The sequence below is a fragment of the Ochlerotatus camptorhynchus genome, unplaced genomic scaffold, assembly GCF_037179485.1.
Source record: "Ochlerotatus camptorhynchus isolate MF236.1 unplaced genomic scaffold, CSIRO-AGI_Acam_v1.1 ptg000139l, whole genome shotgun sequence".
NCBI lineage: Eukaryota > Metazoa > Arthropoda > Insecta > Diptera > Culicidae > Ochlerotatus > Ochlerotatus camptorhynchus.
This window is the reverse complement of record NW_027040629.1, coordinates 2,702,947-2,726,929: the sequence shown is the minus strand read 5'-3', so window position 1 is coordinate 2,726,929 and position 23,983 is coordinate 2,702,947. Positions and strand designations below refer to the sequence as shown.

General features: G+C 38.4%; 1 protein-coding gene across 12 annotated transcripts in view; it reads right to left on the bottom strand.

The window, feature by feature from the left end:
- The window catches only part of cv-2 (crossveinless 2), a 243,186-nt gene that overhangs the window by 51,466 nt on the left and 167,737 nt on the right, over nucleotides 1-23,983 (bottom strand). For all 12 annotated transcript variants that reach the window (XM_065221159.1, XM_065221148.1, XM_065221149.1 and 9 more), the window contains 2 exons: nucleotides 12,339-12,438; nucleotides 3,224-3,400 (listed from right to left, as the gene is read on the bottom strand). In XM_065221159.1, coding sequence (XP_065077231.1) covers nucleotides 3,224-3,400; nucleotides 12,339-12,438 — 277 coding nt within the window. The remainder of the gene's footprint in view (nucleotides 1-3,223; nucleotides 3,401-12,338; nucleotides 12,439-23,983) is intronic.

Below are 23,983 nucleotides of genomic sequence, written 5' to 3'. Positions count from 1 at the left end.
AAATTTTTTAAACAATTTCAAAGACGCCATTTTGAAAATTTTACAAGGTCCAAAATGGCAGAAATAAAAAACAATTATGCAAAGCATCATGCAAATCGAAGAAGGTCAAGTTTCTCCGATTTGGCATATGGCGTGGAACTGCTTGTCTACGAAAAAAAAATCAAGAATCAAAACGTACGTAAAGAGCGTTAAATATCTTGAAAGAAGCTCTCTTCAGTTCAGCTGTTGAGATTTCGGTAAAAATTATCGAAATTGTCGATAATTCCTAAGTGGGTAAGCTTCACGGACTTTTGGGATATTGTACAAGACTTCATTGAGCCTGCAGAACTTCAATGATGATGGTTGTATGGAAATTTCCCAATATTTTTATTTCTTTCACATAGAAATAGGGTTAAGATCTATTTGTAGGCCCACTTAAGCACAACCCGCACTGTACATCACTTTTTCAAACGATTTTTTACACAAAAGTAATTATTTCTACTACATATGGCTTAAAATTTAATTTACTTCTCCATATGTACCGTTGAATATGATGCAGAGTTATGCATCTGGCTTTTAGAGACGGTAAGTTTGTATGATGATTTCCTACACACTTAGAAAAAATAATGTAAATTTAGGTGCTCTGAGACTGACATATACGAGCGTCAATTTTGACGTAAAGTTGAGTCATAATAGACGCGAAATTCAGCTCAATCAAACGTACTTTTCGTCGATTACCGAACTTTTCAGTTTCGGAGCACTTAACATAACATGACATGTTTGTTTACGTCTCATCCTTTACGTCAAAGATGGATTCCGTCACGTGTAAAATTAGGTATTTCTAAGTGTGTAGACTAATAACGTACTAGAACTAGCCAAATATTCACTATTGAAAATGATCTATCATTAGACTAACCCTTTCGTACACCATCAATTCATCGATCAAAGTTCACTAGGCAAAGATTCAATCGAACTGTACCCTCGGAAACCCGTTTCCATTCGTATCAATCTGTATACACTCGGAATGCCACTTAATTATAGATTAGGCATATAATCAAGATCACAACGAGCAGATAAAAATCAATTTTGTAGTCTCTTCGGTCTCCCCAAGATGTGGCCTACCCATGACGACATTCGATCGAATCTGTTGAGGTGATTCATTTTGGTATGCCACCACCACCACCACCATCTCTTGTCTACAGATCGGGTCCCAAAAACCTAATAACAACTCACTACAACTGCCGATAGGATAGGGCTGGACGCCTGCTGACTATTGCTGCACTGCCAGAAAGGCCATGTGGAACAATAATGAATGGGAAAAAAGTTTCAACTTCGCGGTCAAGAGGCCCAACCGTGTTAGAGAAGTGATGAATAATTTGTTTTATTAAGTTGTTAGAGGGATTGGATTGGTAGAAAAATTGAGATAAATTGATTGTTTCTGATTCGGAAAATTTTGGTGTGTATAGATGAATAAAATATGTACATATTTTTAATATTATACACGATAAGTGGTTGTGAAACTTTGCATCGTCAACAGTCTTTTCCAAAACGTAATTCTTTAAATTTTACTCATTTTAAATACTGCATAGTGAAATTGCTCGTAGGAGTGTGATTTAATGAATTAAAAGGCACACAGAGGTTTTTCCTGAAACTAGGTCCATCTTACAGAATTCAAGCTTGAAATGAAAATCCAACGACAATGTTGTACAATCCGAATATGCGTTGAACTATTAAGGAATAAAAAAAATCTTTAAAAACAAAGCTGTATAATAACCTTCCTGGTTGAAGTTATGCTTCAATGTCCCAAACGATGAGATCAAAATGGATGCTCTCGTGTAAAGAATCAAATTATATAAACAACACAACAATCTGTTGTGACATTGATTTTCCCCGCTGTAATCAGTTCATCGAAAAATCATGCAGTAAGTTCTGGTGGTCCTGTCCAATCAAAGCGAAAAAGAGAAGGCCTGAAAATTGGCCATGCCATGCCATACTAACCGCACGAAGATATGAATAATAACAAAAATCAATAGCCGCCGGTCGTCAATTTGCGAGCCACATCTCCGCCGTGTTTTACGCTCACACCGGGATCTCGTGGTAGATGTTTTGACCACCCAACCAGCAGTAAATCAAAAAATTATCAACATAAAAACACATGTGTATTAATGAGATGCCGGCCGGCCGGGCGATTCGTCAGTTGGTCGGTCAAATGGATCCGCGTGGCTCTTCGGAGCACATTCGCTGGAGGTTTTGGAGCAACAAGGTGCGAAAGGCAGAAAGGTGAACCGCGTGTGTGTTCACCACGTATACAGCGTTAGGCTCATTACAAATTTAATGGTTTCGTCCAACAACACTAACGATTGATGGGAAAAGGATGGGTCTTCGTTGGAATAATTCCGAGGGTCTCCATCGTCACCGTTGGCATCAATCTCCGGCAAACAAGCAAACCCTCCAACCAAATTATGTGATTATGCTCAAAAATTTCTATATTTGCATCCGGGGAGGTGCTCGTGGACGAAGCTTATTTAGCCAACAATTTCAGAAGTTCGGTAAAGGTTAATCGAATCGGGTTCACCTAATTTATGGCGGTGGTCGATAGACAGTTTTACGATTTGGAACCGATTTTGCCGCGCGCACTTGAAGTAGAGCCCGGAACTCCCACGTAGCCGGCGTATGTTGATGAAGACGATGAAGATGATGATGTTGCTGTGTACCCCGACGAGGACCGTATACCTAATATTGTATCATAAATCATCGGTGAGAAACGAGATGAACATAACCCCGCAGCGCCAGCGGCATTCTCACAAGAATTCACCGATTGACCGAACATAACGAAAGCAGAGCTAATAGAGGATGAAAGATGATCATGTAATTATCAGGCTTTTTCAATCGATATTCAACTGACATGAGCATGGAAACATGCCGGCATGAAAAATTTGGATAACGGAAAGGGGAGAAGTGAAGAAAACAAAACAAGAGCACACGATCCAGCGTGGATTCCCGCTTGCCCCTTTTCAGAAGATCTTCTTTATTGGAAGCTAATTTGATTATAATGAGTTGGTTAATCGATTCGTTAAAGAATTGATAATGGCTACTTAAATTGAGATGCCAACGATTGAAACGAGCTAATCGTTGCAGATGGGTGGCCTCGATAGGCCATTGGAATGCGGGATGATGAAAGAGCACTTCTTCTCCAATGGAAGTGGATTTCGATGGAAAAAAAATGCTTCATATACTTACTCACCTAAACATACCGGGCAGCACTGGCCATTTTTCAACGGAAGAGGATTCGAGCAAGGGGTGTAGCATTTGATTTGTGACCGCGTTATCACACCGGACACACATTTGTAATGTTCACACGGATCGTCCGGATCAGTCCACTCGGTGCCGCTGTCTATCATCCGACCTTCGTGTAGGCAGCCTGAAATAGAAGAATTACAGAATGGGTTAAAATTCTGGCGATAATGCAAGATAATGCGGCCATGCCAATGGACCAATTTCAAAGAAATACAATGCAACGAGATTTCGTAGTCACATGTTGCGTAACTTTTGAAGTAATATCATTTAAGAATATTTTTATAAAATTTTAATTATTGTATTGCCAAAAATAAGGGTTTCAATCTCGGTAATACCGATACTGAAAACCGGTGATACCGGCCAAAAATACATTACCAAAATACCGGTTTACAATTAGTGATGTCGTGGTAAATTTTGCTGTTTTATTTAAGCATTCCGCTAACAACCCAATTTTATTACTTCATTATGATGGCTACCAAGCCTTCGGGATTTTCCTTATTAGAGAGTTGTATAGATTTTTCTTCTTTAGTTTACTTAAATTTAATAACCGGCATCAACGAATCAAATTCGTTGATGTCACAAAAAATTACAAAAATATTTGACGAACGGCTATCAAGCTTATCAAATGACATGGCACTATCAATAAAAGGGGCCGAATAATTACCTCATCATCGTCATCCATCGTCCAGAACTTCTGGAAATTCTTGAGGAAGTAAATTTGTATCTGGGGCTGTTTCTAGTCTTCAGATAAATGCTGCAGAACCGCATCAGAAGACCTTGGAGGAAGAATTAGCTGAAAGTCTTCCAGTACACAACAATAAAATATCTCCAAAAACTGACCATTCATCTCCTGGATGGTGGTTTTTAGGCAATAAATGGCACTGGAAGCAGGACTGGTCTAAATTTGACGCAAAACAACGGACTCGCAGGTTGCAGGAAAAAGCTGCTGGAAAAGCCAAACGGAGCAGAAAACGACGAAAACAACAACAAATCCACACCAGCAGTACCAAAAACATCGTCCAGGGATCGGACAAGCAACTACTGGCCACAGCTAAAGTACAATTTGCTGGTCCGCCATTGACCACCGACCACCCAATTGCAGCCCTCTCGGTCCCAAAGTTTATCAACTTGAAACCATCAACCAATACCGAACAGAAAAGCAGGTACAATACAACAATAAGACTGAAACGCCGTCATCACTTCTGGAATCAAATACAACTTCTGGATGGTCACTCGAGCCTATGCGCCCACCCATCGTAAGCTTGACGCAACAATCAGCTGATGGGGACGGGCGTTTCCTGAAAGCACGACTACGGGACACAAAAATAATGTACATCGTTCGCCTTTATTTGGCATATATGCATGACAAGGAGCCATCGTTTTGCCATGAAGGAATGACAATTTTTTTTTTTTATTTATTTAACGTCGGTCTCTGTTCCGCAATCTAGTGCCAATCACCGACGGACATCGATTGCCATCCATTGACGGCAATCGAATGTGCAGGAAGGCAGCTTCCACACCTGCGTAGGATATCGCACGCATTCAACATACATGGGCCGGGACCAACGGCTTTACTTCCCTTCCGAAGGACGACGTGACCAGATATTTTTATGCCTCAGAAAAATCCCACCGACCTCGGCTGGGATTGAACCCAGACCCATCGGGGTATTAGAAAGCAGTCACGCTTACCACTACACCACCGGCGCCGGCAAATGACAAATATTAGCATCAAAATTAATTTGCCATCCAAAGGACTACCGACTTCAGCGGAGGAACTTCGGAAAATCTTTTTCGAGGTGTATGAAGAACATGGTGTACCAAAACAGGCGGCATCTGATGACTTGGAATCTATTACCGTCATCTTAACAACCCAAATTTTCGGAAGCAATGACTCCTTTCGACGAGAAAGAGGTAAATAATAATAATAATGAACATTTTTTATTAACCGACGTACTTTCAACAATTTCTTCACTTAAACAGAATGCGACTGAAATTGTGATTTACTGTCAAAATTTCAATCGCACGAAAAGGCCAGCTAAAATGAACGAAATCTATCAAAATTTATAATGCTCGTCCTTCTCGGTCATTCTGGCAACTGAAACAAGCTGGGACAAAAGCGTGAAAAGTGAAGAAATCTTTGGAAATGCCTTTAATGCATTCAGAGCCGATAGAAATTTTCATGCAACTCAGAAGAAGTCAGGCGGTGGAGTACTTATAGCTCTTTCGGCCAATTTTAACTCAGAACTCATCTTTACACCTAATTCTACAGAATTTGAGCAAATTTAAGTGAAATCGCACATAGACGGTGAAACGCACGTGTTCGCCTCAGTGTATTTTCCACCAGACCATGCTCATAAAAGCACTTATGAAGCCTTCTTATGTATCTTACTCCCAGCCGTTGGGGATAGTAAAACATTGCAGATCATTTTTGACAAAACTGCTAATTTAGGACTGAACCAAATTAACCACATAAAAAACCAACGAAATTGGTATTTGAATTTTTTACTAACGAATATTTATGAAGATTTCTGTGTGACCGAATCATTAAATCCACTGTGGAAAAATGAAGCGTTTCACACAGAAATTGAATATTCTTTATTTGTGCATGAAAACTAAAGACCCAACGACTGCGAATTCGAAGAAGTCTTTGAATACAAATTAGCAGACTACGAAAAAAATTTATTTAAATCATACAGTGTCAATTGGCAATTAATTTTAAGGAATGTAGGAAATTTCGAAATTGGTATAGACTTGTTCTACAAATGTTTAACAGAAATAATTTCGGAAGAAATTCCTTTGAAGAAAAAAAGACGCAACAGAAACACACAAAATCCAATCTGGTATAACAGATAAATAAAAAACTTGAAAAATCGGAAGCAAAAAGCACATAAAATTTATAAAAAAAAAACACAATAGTAGTAATAATCTATTAATTTATTTGGATATATGCGATCAACTGAATTTAGCTATTAGTACTGCAGTTGAAGACTTTAATGCAAAACAAAATGAAATAAAGTCCTCTCCAAAGAGCTTCTTTAATTATGTAAAACCGAAGAAAACAAATCAAGAAGACTGGCAACTTTGCCAGAATCCAAGCGACAGATACAATGGCGCTGCGCTTGAGTGAAGGTGGAAACAACGCATAGAAAAATGAGCAAATACACAAACCCTTCTTCTGAGGATGTAATCTTTGCTATCAAATTCGTTCGAAGCATTTACCTTTGAGCGGCAGATGACGCGATTGTACCTGTCTCATAGCGTTCGTATGGGAAAATGGAAGAGTTGACAGTCTTCTTGATTTGTTGTCTTCGGTAAAACCCAAATTAAAATCTGACAATGTTCCTTCAATAATGCATCTCGACGAAAACGTAGGTGATAGCTCGGAAAAAACGGCAATCTGCAAAATTTTTTCTTTTCATTTTCTGAAGAAGATCGCGACCACGATTGTTTTGTATTTTTCCCAGAATTTTCGAGGGACATTGGCAATTATCTTAATCAACTTCAAGTGCAGGATATTTTGCAGGCTTTAAAAAATGTAGATGCCTCAAAAGGTTCTGGACCTGACGGAATTCCTCCAGTATTTATTAAATGTCTAGCAATGGAACTCACTGCTCCATTGTTTTGGCTTTTTAATATGTCCCTGGAATCTGGAACCTTTCCAAAAATTTGGAAAAGCTCATTCCTAGTGCCTATCTTTAAATCGACCTCGATCTCGACAAATTTACTTGAATTTATAGACTATTCATTGAATGCAATGGATAATTGAAACCACGTAGAAGCTCTCTATACAGACTTCAGCAAGGCATTTGACCGCATTGACATACCAATGCTACTTTTTAAATTGCAAAAAATTGGAATTGAGTCAGGGCTTCTAAAATGGCTTTAATCATATTTAACTAACCGCCAACAAAATTCAACGGAAAGAAATCTAGTCCAAATCAAGTCACTTCAGGCGTCCCCCAAGGCTCTCATTTGGGACCTCTTCTTTTTATTCTATACGTAAACAACATTTCTTCAATTCTCAAAACACTTAAATTGCTTATTTATAGCGGTGACATGAAGCTCATTTTGGAAATAAGAAATGAAGAAGACATCAATATCTTCCCGAATGAAATAAACATATTATATGGTGCAAAAAAAGTCTATTAGAATTGAACGTAAAAAATGCAACTTAATATCATTTAGCAGGAAAAGAGTAACTTCAAATATTTCAATTGCACTAGGAAATCAAAATGTAGAAAACTGTGAAAGAGTTAGGGATTTAGGAATTATCTTAGACTCTAAGCTAACTTTCATATACCATTACAACACAATTATTCACAGGGCAAATAACATGCTAGGCTTTATCAAGCGCTTTTGCTATAACTTTCAGGACCCATACACAATTAAAACACTATATATTGCCTATGTGATGTCAATACTGGAATATTGCAGCATTGTATGGTCTCCTTTTTCAATCACGCACGAAGAAACATTAGAATCCGTACAAAAACAATTTCTATTATACGCTCTTCGTAAATTAGGTTGGACATCATTTCCTCTTCCATCATATGAAGCACGCTGCATGCTTATAAACATACAAACATTAAAAGAGCGTCGTGAATATGCAATGGTTTCATTTGTAAACGATATCGTTTCGAAGTGCATTAACTCCACAGAACTTTTATCAAAATTAAATTTCCATGTACCTACTCGGCAAGTTCGAAATCGGAATTTGGATATGGGCCATTAAACCGCATGATGGCCTCTTACAATCAGTACTGCGAAACCATTGACTTTACAATGTCTCGGCATAAACTTAAACAATATTTTTACTCCACTCATGGCATTAAAACTCATAAAAAATAGGAAAGCTGACACTGCTCAATGTTTATTAAAGACAAAATTATACTTTTAACCTCTTTTCCAAAGTTGACGAAATAGATAAATAAATACATTTAAAGGGCGAACACGAAATTATTGCGACACCGAAAATGTCATGCTAATTTTCTTATAATGTTTAGAATCAAACCAAAATTTTAGGGTAGTTTTATACATATATTTACTTCAAAAATCAAAAGAAAAGTTAATCGATGGAGCCTTGAGTGTAAAATTGAACGCATTTTCGCTTGATGCCCTCCATCAAAGTCTTTACAGTGTCATCCGGTACCAGTTTCTCAGTTTTTTTTTTCCATTTTCTTAACATGTCCTTCTCGTCTTTGGCTGTATTCTTGCTCTTCCGAAGTTCCCGCTTCATTATTGCCCAGTACTGCTCCGGACGCAGCTCCGGACAGTTTGGCGGATTCATGTCCTTTGGAACAAAATGGACAGAATTGGCCTCATACCACTCCAGGACACTTTTAGAATAGTGGCTTGATGCCAAATCTGGCCAAAATAGCGGAGCTTCGTCGTGCTGCTGCAAGAACGGCAAAAGGCGCTTCTCGAGGCACTCAGATTTGTAGATCCCGCCCTTTGTCACTTTGAACTTGCTCTTGCCGGTGAAAAACTCCAACCCCGGAATTTGCTTAAAATCGGCTTTTATATACGTTTCGTCGTCCATCACACAGCAGCCATATTTTGTCAGCATCTTCTCGTAGAGCTTCCGTGCCGAGTTTTAGCCGTCGATTGTTGCCGCTCATCGTGGTTTGGAAAGTTCTGTACCTTGTATGTTTGTAGTCCAGCTCTCTTCTTTGCATTCTGGACGTAGCTCTGCGACATGCCGATCTTTTTAGCCAAATCACGGCTTGAGACGTTGGGATTTGCTTTAATCATCCGCTTCACCTTTCCCTCCGTCGTTTTGTTCTCCGGTCCCGGTTTTCTTCCAGCTCCTTTGCCGTGGTCCAACGTCAACCGCTCCTGGAAGCGCTTCAACACTCTGGAGACGGTTTAATGGTGAATGTTCAACATTTTTCCCAACTGCCGGTGCGACAGGTCAGGAAATTCCAGGTGTTTGGAAAGAATTTGTTCTCTCAACTCGCGTTGGTTCACCTCCATTTTCGTTGAATCGAGAAACACGACTTCGAGTTTGACAGCATGTATACAATACACATCAATGAGAAAGTGTGCAAAATTTGGTTGATTTTTACCCAATGGTAAAAAAGTTATGCCCTGTTGAATGTGTCGCAATAATTTCGTGTTCGCCCTTTAAGTAAACAAAACTGCATACGAATATGTACTAGTCTACGTTGGTTGACGAAATAAAATAAATTGCATTATTTTATGATTCTTCAATATTGTACAAATATTTACACAACTACACATAGTAACTCGGAGCGTTTGGTACGGTATGTCCACGCATCCTTCCACCCCGTATTGATGTTTATATCATATCTCAAATATGCTGTAAACATCAATTAGACAAGGAAAAAGATTAGACCTCATTTAACCTGATCATTTTCCAGGATGCTCTCTCGTACTGGCTGCGTTTGTATTACATTAGACATAAGACATTAGAAAGGTTCTGGTTTATAATAGGTTTTGTAAAATTGCCCCAATGTCACCAAAAAAAATCCTGGAAATGGTTTAATCATTTAAAGTCATGAGATTTGATCTAAGGCACAATGGGTGTTGTATTATTGTTGTTGTTGTATAAAATGTATTTGATCACTTCTCTGCCGGTATGATTTGCCTCATGCTAGACTTTGGTATAAATAAAAGATACGGACAACAGAATCAAGTTCTGATATGGCCAATGTGTTCTGGATACTCAATATGCCCACCAGTTATCATGTTTCCCATTGATTTCAACATCAAAATCACTAAATTCAGAAACTCACTTATCGAATCACGTTATACTCGTAGATTTAACACATGGCCGGCACATAGGCTATAAATGCACATCGACCTCGAATTTTCAATTACACAAAACTCGTGTCGTGGAAGCTTATATTTGTGCACCTAAAGTTTTGAAGTGGTAGTGAGAATAAGGATCTCACAGCGAACCACATTAAAGAATCAAAATAACACTACATAGATCATCGATCGAAGGGGGCATCGACATGTGGAAATATCGACTTATGGAGAGTACGATGCATGGACAAATGCAGGGATAGCTGAATCCATCGAAATATACAAAATATATGAATATAGAATTTATAGAATTATAGAATTTTGAGTTGTGGAGAGTTGGCTGTATGTAAATCAATCGAGATATCCATGGAAGGGGTGGAAGGGGTTTGTGATAAATACATCGGCAATACATTAGGAATAGGAAAAACGCGACGAAAGAGGGGAGGGTCCTCTAATATGAATAAATGATCTTTTTCCGAAACGATAATTTCAAGCATATTTTTTGTTCGCATTGCTGAATTTTTGAATAATAATTTTTTTTTTTTGAGAAACTGGTCCACCAATTTAAGAGTAACTGGATTCATTTTATAGGTAACGTGATTCGAGGGCAAATTGATCATAATGCCTTCCGTTTTTTTCCGGTGATAAATATCAGAAGATCTCTTTATATGTTTTTCTCTTGAATTGTTTTCCGTACTGGGTACTAATGCTACCGACGCCAGGAAGACAGGCTCCCCGCCTGGACTCTACCGATCGCCCCATCAACTCATGGAGCGGGGACCAACGGCTTTACTTCCCTTTACTTGGAAGGCGTGATCAGAGATTGAACCCAGGCCATGTGGAATGAGAGGCAATCATGCTCAGTACCGACACCGCTAGAAATTTTTATTGTATTTCATCACAGTACTCCAATGATAGTTTGTATAAGTTTTTCTCACGAATAAATAAGTTTTTCGGCTTAAAATTAAATTTCATTCTACTGACGGTCAATGTTTTGATTAGGTTGAACGTTGTTTTATTGACTTAATCAAGCGTCACTGAATTTGAGTCATATAATAAATTATGGAAAAAAAGTTCCAAATAATCCGTGAAATTTCTACTGATTTCCAAATAAATTGGCTACATTTAAGTGCAACTGTATGCATACAAAAACTGTTTTGCATTTTTTGCTAAAAATTCACCTCACAGAATGATTCTAGCTTCTGATACGGATTCTGTGAACCCAAGTTCATGAATCACATTTGCTACGAATGCACTGAGAAGCAATTTGAGAGTCTGATAAATTTTACACACCGACATTTTCAAAGTTGAAATTTCAGGTATGCCCTATAAATAAAGCACCCGATATGATAAGTAATACTGTAGAATGATAGCTACTGATTTTAATACCAATATACTTTTTGTAGAAATTTGTTTCGATATTTACGATAAACCGTGATAAATTTGATACTTGAAAAATGTACTAGTTATGGCATGATCCAGTTATGGTTTCCCCGATAGAGAGGAATAGCAAAACCAGAGCAAAATAATATTCAATTTTACTATCAATAACTTAGTAAGATATTAGTAATAACATTTTGCTATTGATATGATATCTATCACGAATTTAAGAGATAATTTTGATCCGATAGCAGAATAATCTATTAATCGGTTATTAAATTGATTAGGCCCAACGGCTTAGGCCCTGAAAAAAAACATAAAGTTACAAATATTGAAGAAAGAAATACGGATCGGAACAATCGGCACAGACCTACGCGACGAAATAAGGACTACGATTGAAAACTCGTAACATGGAACTGAAAATCGCTCGGCTTCCAGGGCTGCGATAGGTTAATCAATGACGAACTTCACCAGTAGAAGGCAACCTGCGGACCCTTCGCAGACTACGAGGCTGGCGAAGTGTGGCCATGGATCGAGTAGAGTGGAGATGTCTTCTTTGGACAGCAGAGGACAACAAGGCCTTAACCTGATTGGTAAGGTAAGTAAATTGATTAATTTTAAACAAAATTCTACTTCTTATATCAATAAAACTAATAGCAATTTTTGATGTTATGTTCCCCTATTTCAATAGTAAAACTTGCTATTGATTTGATACTCTACTTGGGTAATATATAGCTGAAGCATTCCTTTTTTCATAACGTTTGGCATAAGAGATATTTTCTTTGTCAAGGTACCAGAAATTCTACAAACTACTATAATTTTAAAAATAAGCATGGTAATTCTGACAATAATCGATCGAGATAAAAACTGCCAAAAGCAACGAATTTTTTAACAAACCGCCACTTGTAACTTACCTACACACTTATCACAGCACCTCCCGGGAGCCTTCTTGTTGTACAAATAGCAATCGTCCACAGCTGGACAGCTTTCCGGTTCACACTCCACAAAGCCATTCTGAAAATAGAAAACAATAATAAAAAGATTGTTAGTCTCTCGTGATGCATTGCATAAACAGAATCGACGACAGCCATTCATTCATAATTCTTCCATTCACATCAGGAATTGCCATTGAAATTTTCACGCTTATCACCGGCTCCCATTCATATTACTGTGCTTGTCCCTGACGCCGATATCAAGAGTAACAAGAACCCACTCTTATCGGCCTTCGCCTAATGATGGTCACGCAGTTTACTTGTATTGTTATCCAAATGGCAAAATCTCGACGTCGGAGCAGCGCCCGGTCAAGTTTAAAGCCAGCAGCGCAGTAGCGATTCGAACATTAGCATAAAATTTTACTATCCATTGACTGTTAGTTTTACGATTGCCGAAAGGACATTTTATCGCCCAGAAAGTTGAAGTAGTAAACGTTAATTTTTGCAACAGTCATTCTAGAGATGCCGCTGTCCAGATCAAATCCGCACAGATCTGTACGTAATCAATATTCACAGCCGATGGCGAAAGTTAAATGGGACGTGATTGATTTTTGCAATTGCGGAAGAAGTTTGATTTATCTCCGCACTTACCATGCACGCCTTGCTGGATTTTAATGTTTATTGAATTCATGCAGTTGTTTTGTTGGCTGGCGCTAGACTTTCCATCTAATTGTGCACTCAATTGAATTTGAATTTAATTCTGCTCTGATTGGAACTTCTACGATTTTTTTTTTAATGATCGAATGGACTCGTAGGGGAGAGTGGACACACTTGATCCCCTGTTTTAATTATGAGTATACCTCGGTGGAAAAAAAATAAATTTGATGCGGTGTTTGCACAGTCTATTAGGGAAACATCTTGTGTTACATTACAAATGCTCTAAAGCCTCCAAAGTGATACAGAGAGGTATCGTTGTTTGCGGATGGACTTTTAGCTGGTATTCCTTTTTTTCAAATTTCTAGCTGTCTAACCTGATAGTAAGAATACTGACCGCAAATGATATCCAAATCAAAAACCAGGTCTCAAGAAATCTAGAAATAAGTATACCCTCTAAAATGCCATCCGCAAACAACGGTACCTCTCTGTATATACATAAATTCTCAAAAGTACGTGTTTTCTGAAAGATGTCGAAAAATTAAAAGAGATGACATGTTTGTATGTTAACAAGGGAGAGTGGGCTTAGGGATCTTTTATATGAAATGTTTGCAATAATCTCGAGCGGCCGACATGGGGGATCAAGTCTTCATTAACTGAGTTTTGAACTTCAAATCATACTTAACGAAAGATCAAAAGAAACACAACAAATGATTCTACATATTCAAAGCTTTGAATTATGGAAATTTTGTGAAGTTATACTATAGGCTATTATAGGCTACTTTCATAAATATAAACTTTCTAAGAAAATGTCAGTATACCATTACCTTCCCTTTAGACGAAACTTGTTGGCAACTTGCCCTAAAAAATCCCATATGAATTTCGAAAGAATAGAGAATGATCAAGCGTCCCCTTTTATTGTAAAGCAATCATCCCCCGGAAGCTGGCTTCCAACTCACGTCAAGCAATATTTGACATTCGGCTGCGAATGCTTAAAGTTTTCATCCTGATTTATGGTATTAAACATTCAATCAGCTAAATTGCTCTAGCATGGTAAACCTTTGTTGTTCCACTATGGCTCCAGCTGAGGAAGACTACGGACATTTCCTGAAGATTTCCGCTTCCCATCGTCGTTGGCCATCGTCAGTAGATAGCAGAAGTATCCCTGTTGTCATTTCCTATCCTTGTAACATAGTGCCCTAGCCATTACTTCTTTTCCTATGATTTCATTTCAGTAGTTGCTCATATATATCTTCTCTAGATGGGTTACATCGTACATACAAGCACGGGATGATAGGAAAAACCGGATGACACGAAAAGCATCTGTCATTGTCGATGAAACATGGCAATAAACGAAGAGCTTTATAACTCGTGCACACAAGTTGATAATGTAAAGCCATCGCCATCGTTCTTATACACTCATTCTGACTGCCAGATTTGACCGGCTGCCAAAAGGAGTTTTTTCCCACGGTTGCTTACAAGAGCAAATCAAATAGCTTGCTGGTAGAACTGCACGCCAGGATGTCAGTTGGATACATTGTTGTACTGCAGTAGATTTACTGTCACGCTGGGATACTGGCGCTGTGGGCTAAATATAGTGAATGAAAATCCATCCCAAATGTTCAGACGGGTAGTGTTGAGATGCTTTGCATAGTAGCATAGTCATTATTCACGTCTTACTCGATAATGTTTTACGACAAACAAAGCCTTTAGATTATTTTATATGACTCCGTATGTTTTAGTCCGAAACTGCTAAAAACTTGCTTGCAGGGTTGCTTTCATGATATAATGATATTTTGTACTTTTAAGTTACAAGAAGAGGTTGTGAAGTATGTGTTTAACACTTAAAACCTGTCAATTTCAGATAGTCACAATTATCGATTTTGCGAAGTCAATGAAAGCAATCCTGATTGCTTGAATTTCAATCAGTCTTTACACGTTATTTAGTTAACAATATTGGAAAAATTAATCAAATGATGTTAACAAAACAGTATTATCATAATTTCAAAGTTTTAAATTTTTCTTAAAAAAAAATTGAAAATGTCAAAAATTATTCCATAAAAGTTCTCAAATTTTAGGTGAAGGTCTCTATTTCAAATGGTGAAGATTTTGGCGATGTTTTTTTGGATACTAGCAAACGCACCATCCTTAATCAAAGCTTAAGCGCCTTAACAGTTCAAATCAAAATACATAGAATAATGTTTTTCAACTTTTTAGATCTAAAGCAGATTAACACAATTTGGAACACCGAACCATAATTCGATTGTATAGCATGGTATCATAGAACACTTATTCATTTACTAATCACTTTTTTATTACTTCATTCGTGAAGTTAACGATTTACATAGTTCGAGATGTCAATAACGTCAATACCAGACATAAAGTGAACATTTTATACGACGGAGATGAAAGTATAGAATAAATAGTTCCGTTATAGTAGGGCAGTGTGAAAATTGTATATAGAAATTGGAAAGCGAGCAAAGGAAGGGACGAATCGGATCGAGCATTCCCTTTGCCAAACTCCTCAGTTGATGAGAGGTGGTGAGGGGTGTTTCTCCTCACCACCATTGGCAAAATGAATGATCGCTGATTCGCTCATGTACCTCCGGTTACAGTTCTAACGATTGTTACACACTCAAGTCGATGGTTTTATTTTTTAATTTGCAGCTATTGGTTTCCTCTACCACTGTCTATGCTTCCGTCATCGTCAACTTAACGATCTCAAGGATAACCGGGTAGGAGAAGTGCTGCTACTGTACCTTTCAACCAATAACAGGTATTACAATGTAAAATTACAATTTGAGAGCAATATTTTTCTCAACAAACATCCAGTGTGTCCTCATATATACTTCAAAGAACCAATGCAGTATGAGTTCACATCCAAATAAGCTCAAATTTTAGGAGAATGATTTAGAATCGATTGAGTCTGGTGGAGCAAAATCGATATTTTGAGCCACCTTACTGTCTATATACCACACTAACAGTTTTTTAACGGTTTTAGACCCCCCTCCCTCTGCATGAGCAATCGTTCATATATTAAAACAACACAGTTCGAAAAAGTAGTGTAAATTTCAGTTCAATATGATGCACATAAATGGAGGGTCACATATCATATACGTTTACATTATATATCATGTAAAGTTCTGACACATTTCATGCAATGTAGCAAATATTGTTTGTTTACAAGTTGCTCGGTTGCGTGAAATGAAATACAAGTTTACGTGAATGAATGTTTACATCACAATTAAAATTCAGAATTTTTATCTATGAAAGTTATATTCACCGTGAACATTTGGTAACCGCCCCTAAAGTTTCCACGCGGTGTGTGGACAACCCATAGGTTAAATAAATTAATGATCCAGGATTTGTAATTTCCAAAAGAGACTTCGAAAGGTTTCCAGACTTGCTTTTCTCAATCTCGAATCCTTTCTACGCTTTTGTAATCAACTTGAAATTATTCTAAATTATATTTAAGTGTGTATTCACCAAGGGGTAAGTCACTTAGCACAGCTTGAGCACATCCATCGGCACACCTTCGGCATACCTTTGGCACACCTTCGGCACAATTTCGTAGACATTGGATTGTTGTAATTAAAATGGGAGCACTGGATAACTGTCATAGAAGTTGTGCACAACATTACGTGCTGTTTGACTGTATATTCAGGAACATGCTATTCCGGCCTAAGACCCATTTTGGGCCTATCAAGCAAAAAACATCAAATAAATCCATGATTTCGGCGATAACAGATAAATTATGCATTTGGTAAGATACTTTAGTTCAAATGCTACCAAATGAAGTTAATAGGATCGCGTGATTTGAATGTTTGCACCCAATATTCTCAAATACAAATGCTGCGCTCCGACCGAATCAATCTTTATCTTCATACGATAGGCCGAAGTAAATTCATTGCGTTTCAATGGCGTTTCAATGCGTTAGGCCGAGTTTAGAATCCGTAGGCCGAGTTTAGAATCCGTAGGCCGAGTTTAGAATCCGTAGGCCGAGTTTGGCGTCAAGAAACAGTGTTAGAGTTTTAACAATATCTCAACAATTTGTTTCTCTTTATCAAATCTTACGATACGTACGGAAAGGTAAATAAATTTGGAAGCCATCAGTAATAATAACATTCCGTTTGGTGCTAAACTACGCTAGATTAAGAAAGACTAAGTGCGGGTTGTGCTTGATAGGCCGGAAATGGGGTAGTTAACCCTATACCACAGGAACTCAGACCAGCAGTTCACTTATAGATCTAAATACGAAATGTAGGTTCTAGATTGGGCTCAAGAGAAAGAGGCAGTTAATCAGACCCCATTAGTAACCCTTAATTCAAGTAATGCTGCAACTCATACAAAACAAACTAAAGAAGCCTATTCATCATCCTCTATAGTCGGTCTTCAACAATGTCCCCCACCGGTTCTTTCCGGCCGTTAATAGACCGATGCTTTTCACATCGCGAAAGGCTAGGTTTCTGGTCCGCCTTTGAGGGCATTATAAAACACTAAAACAAAGGATTTCTATTACCCTATGGAAAACAAAACACCAACATTTCGCAAACCCGCCACTTCCCGTGTCAAGGTGTCAGAAATACCGGGTTGCCGGTATGGGTATTTTACAAACAATTGCAGCTTGCTCTATGACCAGCACAATCGGCACACTTGTGGTACACTGACAAAAAAGATGACCCAAGATTGGTGTGCGGAGTGACCTACCCCTTGGTCTTCACATAGTTTTCTTGTTAGTAAATATTTACGATGTTCCATAATACCCTTACCAACTGTATCGTAAATAAAAGGTATGCATTTTATGATAGCAACAATTATAATTGCCATTCATGCCTTCTCTTGCTCGAAAAAAATAGTGTTACGCGTTACACCTACGGGGTATGTATTTCAAAATGTGTTATGTTTATGAAATGGAAGTGGAGGGGAGTATAAAACTGCAATTTTGGCTTTACATAATTTGTTACAGATCCTTAACTGTCATTGTTTTGTGCCCTGTATAAGATTAAATTAAAATCATTCATAAGTCACGCTTATGAAATTCATATATGTTGTTCATAAGTCGCGCCTTATGAAATTCTTAGGTCTATTTGCCTCAGTGTACCGACGCCAGGGAGGCAGCTCCCACACCTTTACCTTACCTATTGACCCATCAACTCATGGACCGGGGACGAATGGATTTACTTCTCTTCCGAAGGAATGCGTAATCAGAGATGTCATGCCTCAGAAAATCCCGTCGGCCCTGACTGAGAAAACACCCAGGCCTTTTAGAGTGAGAGTCAGTCACGCTTACCACTACACCACCTGTTAATCCAATCGAATTATTATGACCTAAACACGTTGGATGTGGACCAAATTCGGAGGAGCTGTTGTTTAAAATTAAGATTCAGTCGGAGTCGGTACTTTTTCTTTGACTCCGACTCCTTATGCTCAAAAATTCGTCCAACTCAGACTCCAACCCGAAGCCCTGAAAAAAAGGCCAATTCCCTACCACTTTGCCACAAACGTCATTTAGATTATACAAAACGTTTTCGTGGTATAACCAAAACATAATTTATTGAAAAATATCAAATACACCATTTATAAAAATGGGACGCTAAACAAATTTCACAAATTTTAATAACTACCCACAGCGAACCACTCTGCAAAGTTTAATGGAAATCAAATATCATTTAATGACAAGTTCAAGTTTTTTTTTAACATTTAAGCTTTAGGCAGGGAAGATGTACCACATGGTTATGGCCTTATGCTCCTATTATGATGTGTTCCAGTTATGATCTATGGAATTCCCATATGCTTAATGAGAATAACCACCACAATAGGAACGTATAACCATAACTGGTACATCTACCCTAATATAGGTTGTAGTTTCCAATGAAAGATTTCTCTCACATCCTTAACCTCTTACCGGTGTATGTGAAAGTGACACGGTTCTGCTCATAGCAGTGCGCACGGGAACAAACCTGAACATTTAAACAATTCTATCGCGGCTCTCTCAGGTTGCTCGTAGAAAATTGCACCCTTCTGTAACAACATTAGCACCTTGAGGCGTCCGCCGGCTGGTCGTCGCCGGGCTCCGTTCTCCGCCGTCATATCGACAGACAGCGAGCCGGTTGAATTAAATTGTAGAGGCACACCAAATTGACATTTAGCCGGTTGGTTTTACGCGGTAGCTCTCCAACAGACGTCGCCGCCGCCGACGACGACGACGCTGACGACGGACGTAATTCCAATCTCGGGTGGCAGTATTGCTGCTTTTCATAATCCGCTAATAGACAAACAGCGTAATCGCCGATGTGTGTCTGTTTGCTGAGAGATCGAATCAACCAACCAACCCCTCGGTCTGAGAAGGGGGAGAGAAAAAAATGTATGTGTGTACCCGTGAATAAAGATAATAATTCAAGCTCTTGCGGCGGATAAACGGTATTAGTTCGTTTCCAGCCACATTTGTGCGGTAATTACTGACGCCTTAATTACGTTTCTTTATTCTATTTATATATCATTAAGGGAAACACAACGAGCTGCAAGATAACATGCTGCCCGAGACGGGTGAGTCTACACTGTATGAGATAGATCCTGATCGATTTGGTTGGGGAAAAAATGAAAATATCATTATTTCACTGGAGCAATTTTCTGAAGGACAAATTGACTAATAATTATATTAGACATAGTTGTTAAGACTTATTTGCAACGTCGAAATTGAACGAACGTCAATAACTTACATCTATTGGGTAGATTCAATTTCTATATAATAGGGTAGAAAATAGGTCCGAATGATGAGTAGGGTGAGTGTGTCAGTTAAGGCACTAGTGCTCCAGTCTTTCTCCGTAGCACCAAACTCGAATTTCAAATAAATGTTCATGGTTTAATTTGCGTAGATGTATAGGAATATCTAACGTTATATCGAAATAGATTTTGTAAAGAATGAAAAAAAAAATTGAAATTTAAGATAGGACATTTACAAGACCCAAGGGCCAAAAACTGGCCTATTGAACTACAGGACGCTTGCACATCTATATTTATACTTCATTCACAGGTATTTTTCATCAATCACCCTTAGGATAACCTTACACTATATGAAGCACCATTTTATGGAGGCGCCCGATATTTTGTGCCATACCGTAAGTTGCCTTGATCAACTATTTACCGTGAAATGGTGGCGACGAGGCTTGATTACAATAACTGCTCCTGTTACTGCAGCCGTTGTCGTAGTCACCTCCGCCGCCGTCGGGTGGATAAATTTCCACGTAATGTGATTTAATAATCTGTCTCCGCCTTTAATTTAAACAACAAACTTTTTATTTTAGATAGTCACCATAGCACACTTAAACTACAATTTATTATGTGCACGATCGGACAGACATTAAAAATTCCTCGCAAAATCTTGAAGTGCACCAGCTTTTGGTTGTACCAAAAATAATGATGCTGTGATTTCTGAATTCGTCTAGAATTTGATTAGATGTTTGTAATACAACATAATACACAAACAACTGCCACTGTGTTCGGCTTGCTGAGAAAATTACTCTACAAAGAGCATAGGAACTGGAATGATTTTGAAATTCGTTGATTTGTGGAAAACGAGAAATGAATAAAAAAATCTCAATGTTTTATTCGATCACCAAAACGCCACTTTCTGCCATAGGCGATAATTCCCTAACTGAAATACTGTTACGATGCCCGATAGGAAACCGATTCACAGTTTTTTATTCGATCCAGAACGTGCGTGAACCTTGCTGAGAGCTCCGTGTGTAGGAAAACATTTAATTTACTGCAAATATCGGAGTGAGGAGGCGCCACCACCACAAACAACACCGCAGTGATTTTCTGGTCGTTTGGCGCCATCTTGAAAAATCCGCATATCAGCGGATATAATGATTGTAACCAGCGGAAAAAATAACACACTCTTGGCGCGGTAGGAAAATGATTGACACAGTATACCGCTTATAAAATATGTTAATTGATCAACGATCATGAAGGGGGAGCAGTGGGTAAAAATTATAGACCACACTCACGTAACACCACTACTAGGCGTAGCAAATTGCTGCTATATTTAATCGTGTCTGGGCTGGCTCCCCGCCTCAAGCGCAATTTAAACGGAAGAGTGCCATTTGACGTTTCTGCCTGGGCGCAGCATTTTTTGCACCATTAATTTCTTCCAAGTGCTCCCAACTTGAAATAACCATCGATTAAAGAAAATATAAGTATCCTGAGGACAAAACAGCCGGATTAAACCACAGTTTTGCTTTTTTATCATGGCCCTCCGCTTTGAACAAGCCTTCATAGTTTGGCATAAATTCTCGCCTAATGTTTTATGGATCAAACAGTAATGACCCGATTTTGTAATCTCCTCCAAGCATCTTCCACTTTTATCTTCCAATAATTTCACAAAACCGAAATTAAAATAACCATCTTCAAGATGGATGTTTAAGGTATACTTTGGTGCAATAAGACCACTGAAAAAGCGCATGGGTTTCGTAGAACATTAGAAAAGATTTTCAAAATCGGTACATTACTGTATAGGGTCGATTCAGTCCGCCATAAACCAAAGGCGCCGTATATTTTAATTCTCATTTTGACACTTTCAACTTTTCTCTCGAAACTGCCCCGAAGGAAAACTCTCCCGACGATAAATATATTTAATATCTTGATAAATATCGCCTGGTAAATTTTACTTCCCCAGCATCTTCTCGCTTCCTAATTGATAGTTGCCATGGCTTTGGGAGTGAGGACGTGTCCTTCTGCGAATATAAGAGCATTTATGGTTTTTCCACTGTTTATTCTCTACACAAGAATGAATTTAAATTTGCTTTAGATGCTTCTGTCGGCACGATGTATAACGCAATGAAAATTTCCCAGCATCCTTGCACACGCTATCGCTGCAGCAGTCATATCCTCCTTTTCGTCACGGGCCGGCAGCAGCTTTCGACGAAGTGCACTTAGTTCTGGCATTGAGCGAAAAACGACATGGAACACTACTTCACTGTGTCGTCACATGAACATACGTATAGCTGTGCCATGCGCCGGCTGCAGAATAAGATTCTAAGCAATGCAAGTTTTCCCAGAAAAAAGGAATCTTCTACTATGGAAGGTAGGTACACAACACATGTGTGGAAGATCGAAAAATGGTTCATTGAGCACTGACCCAATTGAATAGGATGAATGATTTATTGGAGCGCTGTCGGTGCTCTTGAGAAACTTTCATTCTATGGCAAATATTTCAGTGGTTTTTGTTGGGGAAAGTTTGATGGCCCGTAAGTGCGATGTAGTGGAACTCCTTTCTAAGTGGATTTCCCATCGACAAAAGTTGAATCAAAAGGTACGTATGTCGCGGGGAGCTCAATGAGTGGAAACTAACAAGCAACTCAGGTGAACTTTTGAACTTTAGTTGGGAAATATATTTCAGTACAACTTTTGACACTTCCTACACTTTTGCTGGTCCGACGTCCTTCGAGATTTTACTTGCTGCGATGCGCCAACTAACTCAGATCGTGGCTGCATGACTTCAGTTTCTTGAGCGATCCACACTTTCTAACACCACTTAGCTTGCTGCGCTCTTCTGTGCCTTGTACCGGTCGGAATCGAGGCAAACACCATTTTTGCGGGGTTGATGAGCGGAATTCTTCCTATTGTCCAAGCAATTTTGTATCCCAGCTCCTGACTATCAGCCCGAGGTTTGTGCTCTAGAAAACTTCAAGTGATAGGGCATACCACCAGGATGAAAAATAAAGTTGGTCGATTTTATTGATTTCTTACTAGCACCGATCATTTTGAATGCACCGATTTTTTCAACCGTTCAAAAACCCGGTTAAATTTTATCGTCTTCGATTATCTGAATTCAGTATGCAGGCATACAAAATTAGCTTCAATGTTTGTTGTAAATCTAATAAATCCTTGATCAATCAATGTCCAGATAGTTTCTGTCACTCACGTATAATTTAACACTCGGTTCTACCACCTATTTCACTTGGTAAGGGTCTGACTGATTTTAAACCACACGAACTGTTAAATCAAAGCCAATCGACAATCTTGTTTTCATTGACAGTGTTGTCAGAAACCCCCTAGGCATATGTTGTCAATATCCAATATTCTATTATTGTAGAGCCTTGCTAGATTTTCACATCTTTTGATTGACAATACATAACTTAAGTTGCTATTGCTAATTTACTTAATTGCTTTACCATGGTTATCAGATCGTTTCGAGCTTTTCAACTTAAGCTTGAATTGTCATGCCTATCGCTAGTATTTGTATATTTTCATGCAAGACTTCTTTTATCGATTGCTGACAGTTTTTCCATTATTACAGCAGGTGAGCGTTGATTTTGTTCTTTCATAATTTCAGGAGTGGCTTCAACTTTCCCACCCACTCTTATGGTACGTGTCTTACCAACGACCAAGAAGTTTTGTCTAAATAACAAATCTCCCTCTGTGCATCGAACTTTAGCCCTTAAACCAGGTTTTTGACGCATAACTCTGCTTCATAATTATTCTTTATTTGATCTTTGAATAAGAATAAATCTTTTAAAAGGAACAGAGAAGTAATTTTTCTTCTAAAAGACACCTCTTCGAACTATAAAAGAAGTGTCTCTTGGAAAAAGAACTATACTATGCTTGGAATCAATTGGCTTCCGTCCCAAGTTATCAATAAGACCGCTAATCGTCCTTTATGAATGTTTAAGTAAATATAGGGCTTGCGAAATTTATATTATTCGTATTAACATTTCCAAAAAAAATGCAACGCACTGACAACCACACCATGCTATTACAGCTGATAATCTGACGCCAAATGCAATTTTTTCTCTGAATTGGCAGTATATCAACATCAACCTTATATCACACAAAGGGCAAAAATTGGGTTTGTTGGTGACTTGAGATATGCCATGAGGACTCAATAATTTCGGATGCATAACTTATAGAAGGATTTCGTACACAGATAAAAATTCTGAATTTTAATAGTGATGTAAACATTCATTCACGTA